The sequence below is a fragment of the Lotus japonicus genome, chromosome 5, assembly GCF_012489685.1.
Source record: "Lotus japonicus ecotype B-129 chromosome 5, LjGifu_v1.2".
NCBI classification, from domain to species: Eukaryota; Viridiplantae; Streptophyta; class Magnoliopsida; order Fabales; family Fabaceae; genus Lotus; species Lotus japonicus.
Genome location: NC_080045.1, coordinates 20,688,386 through 20,708,245, shown reverse-complemented (window position 1 = coordinate 20,708,245; position 19,860 = coordinate 20,688,386). Strand labels below are relative to the sequence as shown.

Below are 19,860 nucleotides of genomic sequence, written 5' to 3'. Positions count from 1 at the left end.
CAGGACAAGTAGTTACTCAAATGAAATTGGAGACAAATTCACAAAATTTCTTAGACTGCATCATGGTCAAGGAGAGGTATGTATGCCGATGGATGGCTCAAGTAAAATTGTACGCTAAATATACATGCATTACAATCAAATATTTTTTTTTAAAAAGGTTTTACAATCATTTAGAAATAACACATCTTTTTAATACATCTAATACAATAGTAGTTGAGGGAGAAAATGGGGGAAATAAAGGAAAATCAAAGAGAATTTCAGAGAGTTTATATTGATGTATATATTGATATAGTCGGCTCAAAACTTGATGAATTAGTTAATATGTTGTAATAGACATAATAGTTTCAACCTTATATAGCACAATCTAACACCATTCATTCATATAGGGGGGAGTTCTACTTTAGATTCATTGAGAGAGAATCACCTTAAATATTTATTCGCTACATTCTAGGCTAGAAAAACACAACAAATTGGTATCGACAATTCAATTGTATTCAAAGTATACATGCTTTTGTTAAATTTTAAGTTTTTTAATAAAAATTTAAAATTATTTAGGCTACAAATTGAGAATTCCAAAGGTAATGATGTAGTCATACACAGATATCTTGGCAGTCAAAGAATTTAAATAAAAGACTTAAATTTATTCAAAAATAACAAATCAAACGTGAAATATGAAAAAATAACATATATAAAACATAATAAAGAAAAAAAAATGCAGAGTAAAAGATAAATATGTATATATTGAACAAGCAAGATATAGCTCGTTAGGATGGGCGAGTGGTTTAAGGTGTCAGACTCAAGTTCTGGTTCTTGTAAGAGGACATAGGTCCAAATCTCACTTCTGAAATTTTATTTTACAATACAAGATATTGTATTAAATATTTTTTGGTCCATTCTTGGTTAATCAATTTATGAAAGTGTTTTCTTACAACATCAACAAGTGGTTACTTCAACTGGTCCTTGATTTTCTTTAAGCAAGATCACTGGTTCGAGCTTGTGCATGGAAAATATCTTTGTTGAGAGAGCTAACTCCGCTATGATGTTGAGCATATAGGATGTTAGAAAGTATCACTACTAGAAAAAGGATTTTTCACATCAGGGTTTTCACATCAGTTGATTAAATACCTGATGTGAAAGGTAATGCGGTGGCAATTTCGAAATTACAGTGAACTTTCATAAGACTTTTCACATCAGTTCAGAATATGTCCGATGTAAAAAATAATTAGTAAATATGTTTTACATCGGTTGCTATAAAACCCGATGTGAAAGGTTAAAGCGGTGGCATTTTTGAAATTTTAATGAATTACTTTTCACATCAGGTATAATACAACCGATGTGAAAAGTCCCTCATGAAGTACTTTTCACATCAGATATAATACAACCGATGTGAAAAGTCCTTCATGAAAATTAAACCCAAACACATCACAAACCTAGCATTCTCACACAGAAACCCAAAACAAACCCAAAACCCGATCGTAGCCTCACCGCTCTCGCTGCATTCGCATCGTCGCCTCACCGCCACTACTCACCGCTCTCGCTGTCACCGGTCCTCGCTGCCGCCGCTCTCGCTGCCTTCGCTCTCGCTGCCTTCGCTCTCACTGCCTTCAAGGACCTTGTTGTTAGCTTCGTTCAGCGGCGAGTTGTTAGCTTCGTTCAGGACCTTGTTGTTAGCTTCCTTCAAGGACCTTGTGAATTCGACACAACCCTTTCTTCCTCTCATTACGAAAACAAATATCTCGCGCTCTAAGCTTGAAACCTCACCAGATCGAACTCTATCTCTGGCGCGGCGTCTTCGGTTTCGGTTTCTGGAGCTCTGTTTGACACTCCAGGCCTCGACCTCTCTCTCCCTCCCTTCAAAGCCTTCGTCAAGCAGATCGTGCAAGCTTTTCTCGAAGAGAAGCAGCAACAGCTAGATGAAGAACAACAAGAACAACAAGGAGTTACCCAGGACAAGGAGTTCGATGACGATGGCGATCTCATCATCTGCAAGGTCTGTTTCATCTTCACACTCTGGTTATTTTTTGAAGCAATGGTTGCTTAGGTTGAAGAAATTTGATTGTTTTCCTGTTTGTTTTGGTGGGTTGTTTCAGCTTTCGGAGAAGAGGAAGGTGACGATTCAGGATTTCAGAGGGAAAACACTGGTCTCCATTAGGGAGTATTACAGAAAGGACGGCAAGGACCTACCTACTTCAAAAGGTGCTTGTATTTTCAATTCTGCTCTTTGCATACCTAGAGGAAAAACAATTTTGGATTGTGGGTTTTCAATATTTTCTTTCTTTGTTGAAATAAGGATATTTTGGGAGTTTATGTTATGTTTTAAACATGTTCTAATCCATGACTTACTATAAACCCTCGCTGTTGGCATTGCAAACTCCCAGTTGAGAACTTCCTTTGTAGCTTGGCATGAAAATGTTTGTGCACATTTGAGAGTATCTACTATGTATCTAGGGTTGTATTCTTGTGTAACGTGAAGCATTTCCCCTATACTAGTGTGATCAATAATTTCTGCAATCTGCATTTGTATTGTCAAGTTCATGCTCACTGGCTGTCTTGCTCATATGTGATTCAATAGCAGGTCTTTTCACTAAGAAATATAGAAGCTTCTCTTTTTATACAGATCACGCCTCGAATGATTTTGCCACTAAGAAGGTCAAGGTAATATATTTGAAAGTTCCTGAATGTTTAAACGGTCACTCAATTTAGTCACTACAATCAACTTAAACTTCTGTAACTTGACTGATGTTTTATACGTTCAGGGACTTGCAACTTTGCAAGTATTTTCTTCTTCCAAAGACATACTTACTAGCGGCAAAATCTTTTAGGGAACAGATTGACCATTAACACAGTTTTCAATTTTTTGAGCTGTACTTCCTATACCTATAGTTTCTAGTTATCAAAATTCAATTATCCTCATTGTGTTATTCATCCTGCAGTTATACACTGGTTCCGTCCTCTTTGTTTCTTGGGTTTTTTGCTTCTATAATGTTGGTTGGACAGGTACATACATGGAAACATGTCTAAGTTCTATATTTTCTTCAAATTGTCATTAGCCTCTTGTATCTTTACTAATCTAAGTTTGGGCTTTCAGGGAATATATCTCACTTCCACTGCACGCAGTCATGCTAAAGATAACAACTTGCATGAAGGTGCACTAATTGGCGACTTCAATGGGAAATTCTGGAGTGTGCACTACTAGAAAAATGAATTTTGGCATCAAGATCCATAGCTTTCTACTTTTCGTTCACCCTAAACCCTATGTTCAACTCCTTTGATGATTTTCGTTAAGATTGGTATATGGGTCAGATAACAATGTTCATTTTCAGTCATCTTAGTTTCTCATTTGCTTGTTTGTTTAACTGGTTAAGTGCTGACCATTTTTTATTTTTTATTAACTTTGAACTGTGCATTTGTGTCAATAATGTGCTTTTTTTCAAGTAATTTAATTTTGCATTCGTTTGTTCGTTTAGTTGGGTAATTCAAGTCTGATTTTTCTTGTTGATTAATTGAACTATGGATTTTGTCATTGTGTGATTAGGTGAGGAAAGTGGATATGCTTGATGGAGTTTCCATTGTGCGATCTGAGAAGGTGAAGGATGAGTTGGTTTTCGATGGAAATGACATTGAGCTTGTTTCTAGGTCATGTGCCCTTATCAATCAGGTACAGTTTTTTTTCATTCTATGGATACATGCTAATGCCTGACTTTGTTGTTGTCTAATTTTTGTCTTGCTTGGATTTTAATTTTGGTTATTTTGTTGTTTTTGTTACATAAATTCCATGTTAAGAACAAGGATATCAGGAAGTTTCTTGATGGTATTTATGTTAGTGAGAAGGGGACCGCATTAATAAAGAAGGTACTTTTTTATCACCCTTTAAGTTCATTGATGATTTCCGTAAAGATTGTAATATATGATAGATAGTAATATTCATTTTCAGTGATCTTAATTTCTAATTTGCTTGTTTGTTTAACTGCTCATTTTGAATTCCTTACTTTTTTCCTAGCTAGAGAATGATTTTTTGAAGAGAGATAAAAGTGGTGGTTATTTGAAAAGAGTTTAGCTATATTGATATTGATTCCTCTTCCACATCGGTGACTGTCTCTGGCCAGATTATTTTATGAGGTCTCACATTTACCCAAATCTTTTCTCTTTTTTTTTTATTTGCAAAAATAAGCACTCCTTCATGCTGCTAATTCTGATTACCAAAGTTTCATAATCATCGTTTGCTCATAAAATTCACAGAGCCTCATCCATGTCCATAAAAGCATGATCTGAGTTTTTTTATTGTTGCAGGCCTCAATTGTCATTTTAGAAATTCACATCCCTCACTCCTTAACTGTTTACCTGCATCATTTTGTATTTGGCTTTTCATTTTTCTGTCATTTAACAATTTCAGTGTTAGCTGCTTCTTGCTTTTCAATTTTTTATTCTCTTTTAGACATCCTGATTTAACTCCTGTTTTTAATTTTCAATTGTTTAACCTGCATCTATGTAGAAAAGTTAAGTTTGCAATGGATCAATTGTAAATAAATGAGAAAGCTGAAGTTTGTTGATTTAGTTCTCTATTTCTCCCTCATCTTTATTCTTATATTCTTCCATATGTAGGTGGTGAAAAAGATCGTTATGGGGAAAAAGATTGGAGCATGTATTTAGTAGAAAGTCTAAATTAAGGGTATGTGTTTATCTATACTTGCAGTTTTTGTTCATCAGATTCATTATGTAATGAATGAGCTAGTTATACTGGTTGAGAGATAGTTAGTGCAATGTACTAATGAAAATAATATTCATCCACTTTCTCTCATTTCCTTCTATGTTAGGTTAACAGTGTGTGCTACTTCACTTTCTGTAACTGGAACTTTGGAAAGTTAAATTAGTTATGAGCTAATTATATGAGCTATTTCTGAATGGAAAATGTGCTAGGTATGACTTTTTAATTGATTCCAAACATAACTGGTTTTGTTTTTTTTTTTTAAAAAAAAAAGACTTTTCACATCGGTTTTGGCATAAACCGATGTGAAATGTGTAGTTTTCACATCGGGGATTTGATTCCACCGATGTGAAATACATGTGGAGATTTGAAAAAGAAATTACTAAACATACTTTTAACATCGGTTGCGGCATTAACCGATGTGAAATGTGTAGTTTTCACATCGGCTGTGTACCCGATGTGAAAAGGTGGGGACATACCACATCACCTTTGTTTACATCGGTTGTATACCCGATGTGAAAAGTACTTTTCGCCCGATGTGAAAAGTACTTTTTGTAGTAGTGTATGTGTTAGCTTCTGAAAATCCCTAATCTTTTTTTTTTGATTCTTATTAACCAGCAAAATATTAAAGCGGTAGAAATTAGTAGCCACACCATGATCTCAAAGTAACAGACTTTCATACAAACAGAGATGTGCTTGTACATCTTTATTAGAGGCAATGCTCATTCTTCAACCAACACTGGAGTTTGGGTGACCAACATAAATAACTTTCATGGTATAAGGGGTGTTATCATTGAACTTTTGGATGGTTATCTCTATTTGAGCGTCATAATCATCACTCAACTCTTCTATTCCTTCTTCGAAAACGAAGCATATATGCACATGCGTGCCAAGTCAATGGTTGGAATTTTTGGAAGGGCGGCACGCATGTGCGTGCATCATATGGCACGCACATGCGTGCCAACACAATGGCTTGGCGTTTTGGATTGTCCTACACGCATGTGCGTGCAGGAGTAGATGTGGCACGCACATGCGTGCTTAGCTGTCATTTTTTCCCTATAAATATGACTTTGTTATTTTAGTTTTGTATCTTGGTTTTTCTGAAGTTTCAGCTTGTGTAAGGTGTTTTGGAGCTCCTCTAAGGCTCTTTCTCAAGTTAGAAACTATGTTTTCCTTAGCCATGCTAGGCTAAGTTTTCTTTAGCATTTGGGATGTGGATCTATAACTTGTTTATGCTTTAACTTCTGAGTTTTATATGGAATAAGGTCTACATTCTATAAGTTCATGTTGCCTTTTACGATATTAGCTTGAATGCATGAAAGTTATCTTACTTATTCCTTGCACAAATGGAAGTTTGGTTTAGAATATGGGACCTGCGATGGGACTTATTAGAGAACTTGCACCTTAGGAATAAGGCTGAGGTCTAGTAGTTGATGGCCTGAACTAAAACGAACTTAACCTTCAATTGGATTACTCATAGGTGGTGAGGAATCAGACTAATGAAATCTGATGGAAAACTCTTTTTGACTTGAGCAATCAACACTTAGAGAAATAGACTAGATCAACAATAGAATGAATTCTATTTTCATTCCATATACTCTCATTTCTCTTAAAGCATAATTTGTTTTGGTGAAGCTAACCCAAGTGCTAGCTCTTAAACATTGTTTCTTCTTCAATTCAGAATTCCAAGTTCTCTACCAACCAACCATATTATAAGTTGGTTTTACTTTCCCTTTGTTCTAAACAATTATTGCTTTTGTAAATTGGCTCTTCCCCAATCTATATGGTTTGATAATCTTTTATATTACTTCGATTGTACCGTACACTTGAGATTTGCGTATCACTCGACCTGCCAAAGAACTCATTCTTTGACGACATCCAAATCCAAAATACCATCATTAAACAACTGACTTGTTTAAAAGATGTACTCATACTCCTTACTATTATTTTTCATCAACACTCAAATGAAAACTTTAATAATGCCAAGCCCATAATGACAGTTCAACTAATGAAGTAACTGGATATGAAATTTACCACCATTAAGGACTAGATCTAAAAATAATGAATCAAATAGCAAAAACCCTATTATTTTTCAGATGCTTTAACATTCGGATCATCAAGTATTTCATTTTAATCATTAAAAAAAATTCCCAACTCCTAAGAAAGCGATGTTTTTGATCCTTGATCCAAATGAAAGTTAAAGAACCGGCAAATAATAAACGGACCTACGAAGGAAAGGATCAAATCAGCATAAAATAGACTACACGACGTTGAGGGTTCCAAAATCATAGTCGAGGCCGCTAGTCAGAATGTTGTTTTTTTCTTAATAGTGGACCACATGTCGTTTCTATATGTTTTCCGTTGAAGGCAAAACTTGCAAAATCTACAATGTTGACACTTCAAGGAAGCTCGACATGACGATAAAGATTATGAGAACGAATGAAAACAACATGATATTGCTTGTAACTTTAAAATGATCTCAAGCTAAATATATAAATTTTAGTACTACACTCATACATCATTTAATATGGTAACCTGTCAATTTCGCTCCATTCTTGCACAATAAAAGGGATTTCAACCTAGTTATCACCTTTAAATGAATATCCGGATAATTAAATAAATAATTTAATAATATTCTTTTATTAATAAATAACATTATGCAATGTATGATCGCGTAAGTGAATGTTTAATGTATAGCTTAAGTGATGTTTAATACATTCTTTAGGCTCTACTAGGGCTTCTTATACTCTTGCTTCCACCAGAGTTGTTGAGCTTCTTCGTCCCTTTGGTGGTCGAGTTGGAGACTTAAAGAGGATGGGTCGTGTTTCCCTCTATTCATTGACGATATCTGTAACTCAACTTCTTACCATCAAATTAGAGACATGTTAAGTCAGCATGGGAAGCTGTCTAGCATTCTATCCAGCGGCATAAGAGGCTAGAGAGGAAGTTGTGGTTTGGCTTTGTCCGTTTTAATTTCAGGATAGCTGTGGATTCTGAAATCAATTCACTTGATGGGCTTAGGGTTGGAGGCACGTCCTTGGAGTTTTCTGGGGCCAAACTCCCTCGAAGGCGTGTTTCAGATAGTTCCTCTAGGTTTCCTTCTTCACAGGCTAATTCGAATAGAAAGGAGCTCCATTTTGGGAAAGTCTGGATAAAATCATCCGAAGGGGAGCCTCCATCTACGTGTCTGTGGCGAGATGCCTTGCTATAGGTTTGAAGAGATTGGCGTGCTGCCACCTTCTCGACGATAGAGGTTTGTATGCTCTCAAATATATCTCGTGGTGGTGTTCTGAAGTCACGGTTGTCGGTGAAATTTTTTCCGTGCAGCGTTTTTGTCTTGATGTTGCGTTCATGATGAGGGGTTGTTGTGCTCGGAAGATGAAGGAGCGAAGGCGAAGTTTGAGAGATCTGACCATCTCTGTTTATTAATGCGGGTCGATAATGGTGGGAAGCTATTATGAGGTTTTAATGATAATGTCTCTCATGATTCCTTGTTTTAAGGCCTATTATAGGGATGAAGCGATTTTAATGATAAACAATTATGAGATTTTAATTTTGAAATACTCAGTTATGAAATCTCTTGGAATGTGGAGTAATTGGTAGGCCTTTTTTAATGATTATTTGTTGCATGATCTCTCCATGTGTTACACTTCCCCTGTAGGAAATTCTTTGTTCTTCATGCTAACAGCCCTTGCGCGGGTTTCTAGGTCTTCTGCCGCTTCTTTTGAGGCTCTTCCTCTTTCGTCGCTTCTTCTCCTTCCTCCTCCGTCTGGCAGAGGCCAAGTTATGAGTTGGAGGTAGTTAGTGTTTCAAATGTGGATACTACAAATCACTACCGAGCGGAAGAAGTTCCCCCTTTTCCTATCCTTCCCTCTGGTTTGACTTATAGGTTCTAAGAGGGATCAAGCTCAGCTGCTGCTCAAGAGTGGGAGGAGGTTCTAGAAGAGGCTTCTCCTTAGGGGGCTGGGGATTTTTGTTCTAGGGACCCTACTTTTGATTTTTCTCCTCCGAAGCCCCGAACCCGTGTTTCGCCAAGGAATATGCTAGCGGCGAAGTGTGATTCGAACGCATGGTCAACCGCAGGAAGGTCCTCCCTCTCCCTCTAGCCCATATTTCACGCGTGCTAAGAAGCTTTGGTTCTTAGGAAAATATGCGGGCATGGAATTCCTCGGCAACGACAAAGAGACCATTCGTGATCTTTCAATGTACCTTAGGGATAATTGTCCTACGAGTTAGTAGTGATCTTGCAAGGGTTGTTGTCTCTGTGGTCTTTAGGGTTCTTGTTGTTGGTTTTGGGGTGTCTTGGCTCTCGACTTTTTTTGTTTTTCTGGTGGTTTCGTTTGTTTATTGTTTTTCACGACGAGGTTTTTGTGGGTTTCATTGCCATGTCTCCTCCTTGAGGGGGTTGTACTTTGCTTTTGATTTCAATAAATTCTTTTACTCTCTAAAAAAAATAATTGATGCGAGTGTGACATCACTCTTTTGATTTCTTCTTCATATAGGGTTGCGTCCTTTTTAGGGACATCTCCAATTTGTAGCTGCTTTATTTTTCGTTTGTTTCTCATTAAAAAAAATACTCCAAGGTAAATTATTTTGAGGACATGCAACATATGTTTGGACTTTCTAGTTTTCACGAGACCAATTATTCAAACCATTTTTTTTGAAAGGGAAAAATTATTCAAACCTACTAGCCTATTGATTTTAATTAATACATTACAAGCGTATCACTGAATCAAAGGATTCGTGGATCAGATGAGAGAACATTTAGTCCGTTGATTATCAACTCATAAACGGTCATTTGAGGTCAAAACATTTACCAAAACTAAAGAAATATAGCTCTTGAAATGTTTACACACACCTTCACCTTATAAATACCCCCCATCTGCAATTCCCTTTTCACCACACAACACTGAGCAACAAAAATTGTGATCCAAATGGCTCGTTCCAAGCAGACCGCACGGAAATCCACCGGAGGAACAGGGCCCAGGAAGCAACTAGAGATCAAGGCCGCCCGCAAATCTGCCCTGCCCACCGGAAAAGTGAAGAAGCCCCACCGTTACAGGCCTGGAACTGTTGCTCTAAGGGAGATCCGCAAGTACCAGAAGAGCACCGATCTTCTCATCAGGAAGCTTCCATTCCAGAGGCTGGTCCGGGAGATTGCTCAGGACTACAAGGCCGATCTCCGCTTCCAGAGCTCCGCCGTCTGGGCCCTTCAGGAGGCCGCCGAGGCATATTTGGTCGGGCTCTTCAAGGACACTAACCTCTGCGCCATTCACGCCAAGAGGGTGACTATCATGCCAAAGGACATTCAACTCGCACGTAGGATTAGAGGCGAGAGGCCTTAGGGATTGTTGTAGAAAAACTTAGGGAAGCCATGTTTATTTCCTAGGGTTTTCATTTATTGTTATTCAATCCCATTTTCTCATTACTTCTGTAATAATGCCATCAAAAATAATTATTTGGCAAGCAGTTAATTAAATAAAAGGTTTTGAATGTTTATGATCTGTTGCTTCACCATATATTCGTGAAGTTTGATTCCATGCATATGTCGTATTGATACATAAACCTGGTGCTAACAATAATTACAACAATTTAGTGGTAGATTTGATCAATTTATAAACAAATAGTTTGATGTTCACTATCAATGTTATCTATCCTGTTAAAATGAATTTCATCTCATTCGAGGAGATCATGATCCAAGCTATTGCAACCGGTCTTTGAAGACTTTGTTCTTTGCTTGAAAGTTTATAAAAAAATTCAAGTTTTTTTTAGTTCAATCCTATACTACAACTAGAAGAAAATATAACACCACACTATTCTCTAATAACTATATTGAGTTCTTTCTTTCTGAATTTTTTTCTATCAAATTGAATGTTGAATATTGTTTAATGGTAAAGATATGATAAAGATTTTGATAAGAGCATGATAAGATAAGAACAAGATAATCTCTTATCCTATCATATGGTTGAGGTGGACATGATAATGTTGAAATATATGTGATAAAAAAAATATATATATGTGATAACATATACATTGTCTAAGTTAATAATTTTAAACAGTAATTAGTATATGAGTCTATATATGTTATAAAATTAATTAAAATTGTTGTATTTAGTAATAGTTACATTTTAATTTAAAACATATAATTAACCCATTGAATTTATTTAATAGTAGCAAGTGATAAATAATATAATTAATTAAATTTAAAAATATCATTAATATTATTTATTTCTTTAAATTAGTCAATATTTAAATTATAAATAATTCAGAAAGTACAAAAATAGTTTTAATTAAGTAATTAATAGAAGATGATAAGAGAAAACTAATCTACAATATCTTATCTTATACTATATGTTATTTTTAAAACCAAGAAATAGTAACTCTTATAGGTGACCCCCTCATGATTTTCCTTTTTTACTCTTTTTCTCTCTCATACTATTCTTGGTAGGTAGATGATGTCATACTTTATTTTTCTGAATTAATAATTTCGAAATTCAATTTTGACCTCATAATTAATTATGATTTTTTAGATATTATTTACACTCATAATTAATAATGAAATTCAAAGTTAATTTCTTTAAATCATGGTACAACATATTACAAAAAATAAATAATTGATCTAAATCTTTACTATTATAGAAAATTATTAAACGTTCACCCATAATTTGGACATTTTAATTATTAACTTCAATATTAATTAAATGAAAAAAAGTCAAAGATTATATTATAATCAATGTTACATATATTTAGTCTAATTTGAATTTTAATGACTATTTTTTAGATCAAAAGGCAACAAAACAATAATACCTTATTTTCTTTGGTATTAAATGTCAAAAACATTAAAAAAATAATTTAGGAGGTGCTACAATTTTATTTACAGTAGATCACGGACAATTATTTTAATAAGTGTGTCACACGTGTGGAGTCTAATTTCAATTTTAATAGTTAATTTTTGACTTAAACGCAATTTTGGTCCTTGATATTTAGCAATTCCACGATTTTAGTCCCCCACCGTATTTAATTACACAGATGGTCCCTGACTTTGCTGTCAGTCTGCAATGTTGGTCCTACCGTTTGTTTGTTAATGGAGGAGGTTTATGTGGATGCTCACTTAGCTGATGTGGAAGTTGAATTGGAGAGAGAAAGAGACCAATAACTGATTCAACATTCTTCCTCGCCTCTAGGGACTAGTTCGTTCTTTATCTCTTCCCTTTTCGCTAAATCTCAAGCTTCGAAACATCTTCCTCACGGTGCTCTGTTTTTTAAGTAGGAAGAGGGTAGAAGATGACCGTTGCAGGTCTCACGTGCAACTCGCGTGCTTCCCTCTCTCTTCAGTCCTTCTTTCTCTCTCCAATTGGACATCCACGTAAGCCTCCTCCGTTAACAAATAAACGGCAGGACCAACATTGCAGACGGGCAGCATCCGTGTAATTATATTAGGTGGGGGACTAAAATTGTGGAATTGGTAAACGTCAGGGACCAAAGTTGTATTTTTAGCTAAAAAACAACAAAACAAAAATGCTTTATTTTTTTTGGTATTAAATGTCAAAAATATTAAAAAAAGTTATTTAGGATGTGTTGTTTCACCGACGAATTTTTACAGATGACCACTGGTAAAAAAATTAATCAATTTCACACATATGAAGTCTAACTTAAGTTTTAATGGTTATACTAGAAATTAAACTCGTGCGTTGCACGGGTTCGTTTTTAATTTGTATTTTTTAATTGTAATATTTAAATTTGCAGAAATGTAAGAAAGCTATTATTGAAAAGAAGATTTAGAATTTATGTATAATTAAATATAATTGAGTTATGATATTCTCACACTTTCTTTCTCTAATAAGGGAAAAAAGGGTCAAACATGATTTTTTTTTTTTTTTTTTGCTTCATCAGAAGAAAAAATATGTAGATTTCTATTGAGATTGAAATGAGAGTAGTTTTTTTTTTTGATATAAAATAAATTTAATTACTTAATTAGATTAGTATTGAAATGAACGTGGTGGTTTACTATTTTTTTTTCTAACATTGATTTAGTCATTGCAGTGATGTTATCAGTTGTGCTATTTTTTTTTATCAAGATTGATGTGGTTGTTTACCATTGCTGGTGGCATAGAAGTTCTTTTAAAATCACTTTCAGGAACATAAAAATAGATTCTATCTAACTGCAGGATGAACGTCATTTGTTCCCTTTGAATGATTAAATTGCTATTTTTTTCCATAATATGACAATATTGAGGAGTGAAAGATTCCTATTTCTTATCAAGAATATAGTGAGTACTACATTTTACATTTATCTTTCTAGTGAAAGATTCATATAAATTTATGTGGCTCACACTTTGTTACTGATTTGTGTCATATAAATATAGAAATGATGATATATTTGTATGATTTCAATTGAATGAGAAGAATTGTTTAGTAAATTACCATATATGTGAAACTCACAGTTTTATTTTCCAATCATCTGCAACGGGGATATATCACTAAGTAATGTGTGTTTCTTGTTGTTGTTGATGATCTTTCTCCTGCAATAAAGAAATAAGAACGAGTAATTTAAAAAAGCAATTTTGAAATTAACTAAAATAATTAAAAATGACATACTTGTTGAAGTAGTTAGATACAATTGTCATTTTTTTCTCACCAGCAGCTAAAGTCTAAGAAATATGAATAATTTGAGTTTGTGAGTGATTTCACTGGTTTGTTTATGTATAAATATAATAGATGCATGGTTCAATATAATACATTTCATTTTTTATTTATTTAATGTAGATAGTTGAATAGCCTCCTGACATTAATAATTTTATTCAGTTTTTGATACTGGTATTGTCATCATGCCACTATTTTTAATTTAATGTTAGTTTTTTTTCGGAGTTACTATGTTAAGGAATTCTAAGAGTTTGTGAGTTTAAGGCAGAAAATTGGATAGCAAACTAAGACCATTGCATATCAAGATTAATTTTGGCGGAAGTATGCTTTATTGTTAATAGTTTTTTTTTCTTGGACTAAATTGATATTAGTTTAAAATTAACATTAAATTTGATTTTAATTTAAGGTATTGTGCTAAAACCATTTGCAGATATAATTTTGTGGTATGTTACACTTTTGGCATGGATGCTACTCTTTTGGTTATACATTTGATATTTATTAAGTTTAAAACTGGACTGGGCGAGACTCCAAGGTCCCTCGCCTAGGACCACCAGCTTAAGGCGATGAGCGGACCAGGGACTTGGGCCTCCTCCCAGAGGCCCAACCAGCCCATTAGGAAGGGTTAAAGGCGCCAAGCCCAACTCCACATCTATAAATAGGGGATGAATACCAATTGTAAAGGACTCTTGGCTCATTTGAGAAATAACAAGATTGAAATTCAGTTACTTTATCTCTCTAAGCAGTTACGCTCTTACTCTCTCTAAATTCTCACATCACGATTCTTTTACTCTAGGTACTGTACCTTCTTTCTATGTTTGTGGATAGAACAATAACTGAAATCATTAGTGCACAAGTTTCCACTATCCGTTCATTCACTCACTAAGCTATCTCATTATATTACTCTTCGTAGGTTCTCATGTGTATTTGTACTTAATACTTAGCTCAAGTGAGCTTTACTAATATATATATAGATAGATAGATATTTTTTTTTGGAAAAACCAAATATATATATATATATATATATATATATATATATATATATATATATAATTACTTTGGGAAATAAGAGCCCCAAGTACAATATAGATAGAAATTTTTTTATTTTAAAAGTATTTTATCTAAATTATTTATTAATAAATATTATTTTGTTTTTTATTTTGATTTTTTAAATTTGTCAAATGCAAAGCTCAAGTCAATTTTAAGCCTATGAATGTTGTTATTTAATATAAGTAGTTGAATAGATTTTTATAATACAAATTTTTTCAGTTTTTAGTTTATTAATTTTTTTATTTTTTAATGTATTTAATATAAAGGTATGTGAGCTTTTATGGTTTAATACATTAATTGCATGCAAAAACACAAGTGTGCTTTACATATATATATATATAGATTTTAGATCAAAATGCACAAAATCAATAATGTCTTAATTGCTTTGGTATTAAATATTAAAAAAAATAAATCAACTGTAAAATTTCTATGTTTGACGTATGAAATGTGATTTGGTTCAATTTATTATTTTTGAAAACGTATTGGAGAAGATATATTAAGTTCGATCTCCATGTTCGTGGTGATGATATGGCGCTAAATCGCAGAGAAGGAGAAGGAGGTGATGGTGCGATGGACGGCAAAGTTCAAAGAAGAAAGCTGGGGTTGTTGAGTGGTGGGAGAAGGAGAACGAAGGAAGTTGGCGGTTGTGCCTAATGGGAAGAGAGAAGTGTTGGTGACGTTGTAGAGGAGACGACAAAGTGGTGGCAGCGCGCAACAGAAGAAAATGCTAGGGTTTTCTGGTAAATGGGATTGGGAGGCAGAGAGAAGAAGAAACACTACTGCAAAGTAAATGGGAATAGGAAGTGAGAGGGAGGCCAGATTTGGTTTTATATTTTTTTGGACTTCCTTTCCTTCACTCATGAGTTGGATTGGGCTGCTGAAGAAGTTTTTTTAAAATGTATCTGCTCCGGTCGGTTCGGACTCCAAACCAAACTCGACCGAACAAACTCACACACACCTGGTTTTTTTCACCCGTTGAACCCGTCTATCGACCCGAGCCGCCTGACTAGCCAAAAAAGCCTTAGTTTTTTTGGGTCTGGTTCGGGCCGGGCTATATATAATGGGAAGCCCTAATTCAAGGTGAGGCTTGTGGGGCAAAGAAATTTTCATAAAAAGCATATATAGAAGAATAAGCTATAATGAATTATTCTCTCCCCCATGATGAAGCAGAAATTTTGTTGAGTTCTCCTAACAATAGTAAGCGCATCTGTTATTTGAGCTTGAGCAAGTTGACCTAAGAACTGATTTTCTCATCAAGATGCAGATGAAATTTACTCAATAGTAACTTTTCGATGAAATTTACATCAATATTATTATGTATACACATTTTTATTTTATTAAGAGGCAGATGGTACTATTATTTACTCAAAACATTATGTTAAAAAGAGAATGTCGGAAAATTAATTATGTTGTAAAACTTTTCATTAATTGCATGATGTTTATAAAGATAAATAATATGTTCAAGTTCTTTTTTTATAGATCAATTATTAAATAGTTTTTGGGTGCAAGCCTATAGTATATAGATATCACTTTCGAGACATAAGCGAACTATCATTGTCTTCATACTATAAGAATCATAGATTGAAGAATTATACTATATGATTACTTCATTAATTAATTTTCTTTTATACAAATAATGTACAATAAATAGAAGTCCGACTAAAAGAAAAAAGTCTAATAACTCAAGCATGCGCGGACATTGGTCAAATAATTTGATTTTCCGAAAGGTATTTTCAACTTTTTTCCGTTGTTGTTGGGGATTAGTTTAAATTTATACTATGTTGTCATGTTCTACACTTGTGAGGGGCCAATGCAAACAAAGGTTGGAGATTCGATTTGAAAATTGTCATATGAATGATTAGAGGGGGGTTCCACGTATAACAATTATGGAGAAATCGTTGCCATGTGTACTTACGTTTGCGGTGGTGGCTCATGCACATCTCTAACGACGGTCGACCCTCGATTCTTAGCCGCACAAGTGGTATCGCCAGATTACATGTTTTTCGTGTTTTTGAACTTTGATTTTCTTAATAAATGAAAAGTAAAAACAAGATATTAACAAACTAAACACAATCGGCCCAACAACGCCGATCTAAAGTAAGAAGCAGATCAAACTCAGTCCGGTAAAAAGTATGAACCAATTGTTAAGGCCGAATTAATAATGCAAGCTTAAAAAAATAAGCTCGTTAGCAAACATATTAATCTCACACATAATTAGTACGGTGGGTAAAAATATTAAAAATTCCAACAAAAGCTCTTAAGTGCAATGTCAAATGAAATGAAGAGTTTTGACTTTTGAACTTTAAGTCGAGTTAATTAATAATTAATATTAATAATATAGTAATAATATTATATTTAAATTCAATATTGAGGGAGAGGAGGACATTACTGAATCTTAATTAGGAACTCTGAAGGAAGGTACTTTTTGTGAGTCACCATCAGTCCTTTTAATAACATGACTAGTTTCCCTCTCACCCAGGGCACCGCCCCATCACTGGACAGTGGAGAGATAGAAAAGCTTTGGATCATTATGTGGTCTCTCTCTTATTTTATTATTATTATTTTTTTGATAATGTTTTTCTTATTTTATTATTGTTAGTGATACAAGGCCTTTATATGGTAAGAAGATAATATACCCAACTTTATAACAACAAATGATTTTTAATTTTGGTTGAAAATTATCATTGAAAAACATTGGGTTAAATCACCTTAATTTTAGGTAGACTAATAATAATTAAAATAAGTAATTTTTTTAACGTTATCTTTTTTTTTTAAATTCGGTTTCATTCAAATTAAGAAGAAGTCACTATGGCAGATACATCAAACTGGATTAGAAAGGAAACCTCCTAAGAAGACTCTTCAATCCAAACCAAGCTACCTAGGCGAAACGCCAGTTTTGCTAAAGCATCAGCAACAGCATTCCCAATTTTACGAACAAAAGAAAAATCAAAAACATCAAAATTTGAAAGCATAAAACGAAAATCTCTAACAACTGTCTCCAAATGAGAAGATGCACCTTCCCGCTGCCTCCAATAATTGAAAAGGCCAAGACAATCTGTCTCCATGCACACGCGCCTGAATCCCAATTCTGAAGCTAGTCCAAGAGCCCACCGAAAACAAAGAGCCTCCGCCATAATCGGGGATAGAACTGGCTCCAAGATAGATGTTGCTGCAGCTAGAATTTCCCCTTCCTTGTCTCTAGCTATTAGTCCAAAGCCTGCTTCATGTGATGTTGTTAAAGCTGCATCAAAATTAAGGTTGAAAATACATATTGCAGGTTTCCTCCATGATGATGCAAGTGGAGCACGGGGAATGGTAGGTGGCTGAGCCAAAACCCGAGAAGGGCGAAGCCGGGAAGCACGAACCAGAATCTGCTCAAGCGTCGAGCTGGACGAGCGGAACAAAAAATCCTTTCGAGCTTGCCACACCGAGTAGAAAGTCGCGAACAACACTCCTGCTGCCACGAAGTCCACATCAACTAAAAAACCAGCCAAGAAATCCTGCATCGAGCTCTCCACATCGAAGCGAAGGCCAAGCGGAGACGCGAACCACATCGGTCTAAGCCTAGGGCAGTAGAGAAGGGTGTGCTCAACCGTCTCCGGAGCGTCAAGGCACCAGGGGCATGATGGATCAGGTGCTACTCCCCTTCTATGCAGCTCCGTTCTCACCGGTAGAATGTCCAAGCAGGCTCTCCATGCGGTCTCGCGGCACGTGGAAACTGCATCGGCTCTCCACAATTTGTTCCACAAAGAGGCAGACATTGAAGGTCCTAAGGAGCTGGAAGCTTGGTTAGCTAGCCTCTCATTACAAATAAACTGATAACCTGTTTTAGAACTGTACCTGCCATCCGTAGTAGCTACCCAAAAGAAACCATCTTCACCCGGTTGCAAAGGGAGAGGGATTGCAAGAATAGCTCGAGCTGTTGGCGGCCAACAAACATAGTCTACTAATTCACGGTTCCAGCCACCATTCGTTGGAAGCATGAGGTGAGAGACAAAATTAATATTCATGCTTGCTGCCACATCTTCCCTATTGTAACACCCCGATTTCGGTGGCGTCACTTTAGTAACCAAAATAAACTTAATGCGGAAAAACGTGAATATTTTTTTTTATAATAATAACTAAGACAAGACTGAATTAAATAAAACCCAAAAGCGAAAAGCAATAGAACTAATATACAATATATAAACAGCCTCCGCTGTAAGTAACAACCTCGTCACGAGTAACCTCCAGTGACGGAAAGAAAAGTGCAACGCCCGTAGGCAATATATACAAACCAAATGAAAAGGGTGAAGTGCCCGCAACACCATCCCTCAAAACTGAGAATCAGCTGACCCAATGGCCTGAAAATAAGACCTCCTAAGTCCAACCAACTCTCTGTGATTCCCGTAACGAAACCACACAAAAAGCTATAGGTGGGAAACTACCCTGTTCCCAAAGGAACAAATGATGTTCAGAGCTAGGACTCTACTCCTACACTAATCCCATCTCGAGGAGCTCACACTAACACTCAATCCTACATGCTAGCATGATCGTCGTCCGAATTCGAAATCCAGAACGACCTAGTCTACATACACCATCCGTCCTCCTCTCGCAACCGCGATACGCTCCAGTTCCTGCATCTCAACCCTAGTTCCTCCCGAAGGATGAACCATCATGAATCAGCCCGCCAAAGACATCTGACAAAGGGCGTTTGTTCGCCAAAGCACACACAGAAGACGCGAGGGTCAACTCCAAAGAATTATATAAATAATACCACCAATAGATACCATTAAAGGATTAGCCACTTAGGCTTATAACTAGGGATAACATCCTAGGGTTGCATTATTCCACAAAGAATATAACGACAGTAAAACACAGTTAACATGCATCAAGTAGAACTAACAAGTATCAAACACACTCATCACTAAGTCAGTATGCATGTTGCATGAAATGATATGCAGGTTAACCCAGTCAACCAATATGCAATCCGGAACGGATGGACATCAAACGGATCAGCCCTAACACCAGCCACGGTGGGACCATTTCGGCCCGCGTGCCTCTTACACCACACAAAGGTAGTCAGATCAGCAGTAAACCCGAAGGCCTGCCATTTCGGTCTGCTACTAAGAGTCACCTAGCAGCGCTCTTACGCGGAAATCCTGGTCTTATAACCAATTTTGGAATCCGCCGTGGTCCGGTTTCTCGCCGTGTTTAAACCACTTAATGAGTGCATGCAATGCAGTGATTAGCCAAACAACGTCTCCGACCTCACTCGACACGTCGCCACGTGTTCTAGCTAAATTAATGTCTCTAAAAGCTTACCCTAAGGTAAAGTCGATTCTGCGACAAAATACAATAATCATAAAATGAGTGCAACCACTCACGATGACTCTTCGGGTCATCAATGCTCTCACGAAGTCTCACGCTTCAGTGAAGTTTCATGCTCTCACAAGGTCTCACGCCTCAGTGGAGTTCCATGCTTT

The 19,860-nt window shown here is 35.7% G+C and overlaps 3 protein-coding genes across 3 annotated transcripts; 2 read left to right on the top strand and 1 right to left on the bottom strand.

Moving 5' to 3' along the window:
• Positions 1-1,753: 1,753 nt before the first annotated feature.
• Positions 1,754-4,931, top strand: LOC130719277 (RNA polymerase II transcriptional coactivator KELP-like; the record flags this gene model as incomplete). The annotated part of the gene is made up of 8 exons (XM_057569906.1): positions 1,754-1,990; positions 2,091-2,196; positions 2,576-2,655; positions 2,934-2,997; positions 3,089-3,146; positions 3,536-3,658; positions 3,784-3,852; positions 4,603-4,931. Coding segments are annotated over 5 exons (525 nt in total), but the record flags the coding sequence as incomplete, so codon positions are not given.
• Positions 4,932-9,630: 4,699 nt separating this feature from the next.
• LOC130716588 (histone H3.3a-like) lies at positions 9,631-12,012 on the top strand (the record flags this gene model as incomplete). The annotated part of the gene is made up of 2 exons (XM_057566561.1): positions 9,631-10,043; positions 12,003-12,012. Coding segments are annotated over exons 1-2 (414 nt in total), but the record flags the coding sequence as incomplete, so codon positions are not given.
• Positions 12,013-17,241: 5,229 nt separating this feature from the next.
• LOC130719276 (uncharacterized) lies at positions 17,242-18,405 on the bottom strand. Its single transcript, XM_057569905.1, has one exon. The coding sequence runs from the start codon at positions 18,403-18,405 to the stop codon at positions 17,242-17,244; it is 1,164 nt and encodes a 387-aa protein (XP_057425888.1).
• Positions 18,406-19,860: the final 1,455 nt, after the last annotated feature.

Excerpts from the sequence above, each read along its gene's own strand:
- LOC130719276 (XM_057569905.1), bottom strand. The coding sequence starts at position 18,405 with ATGAATATTAATTTTGTCTCTCACCTCATGCTTCCAACGAATGGTGGC.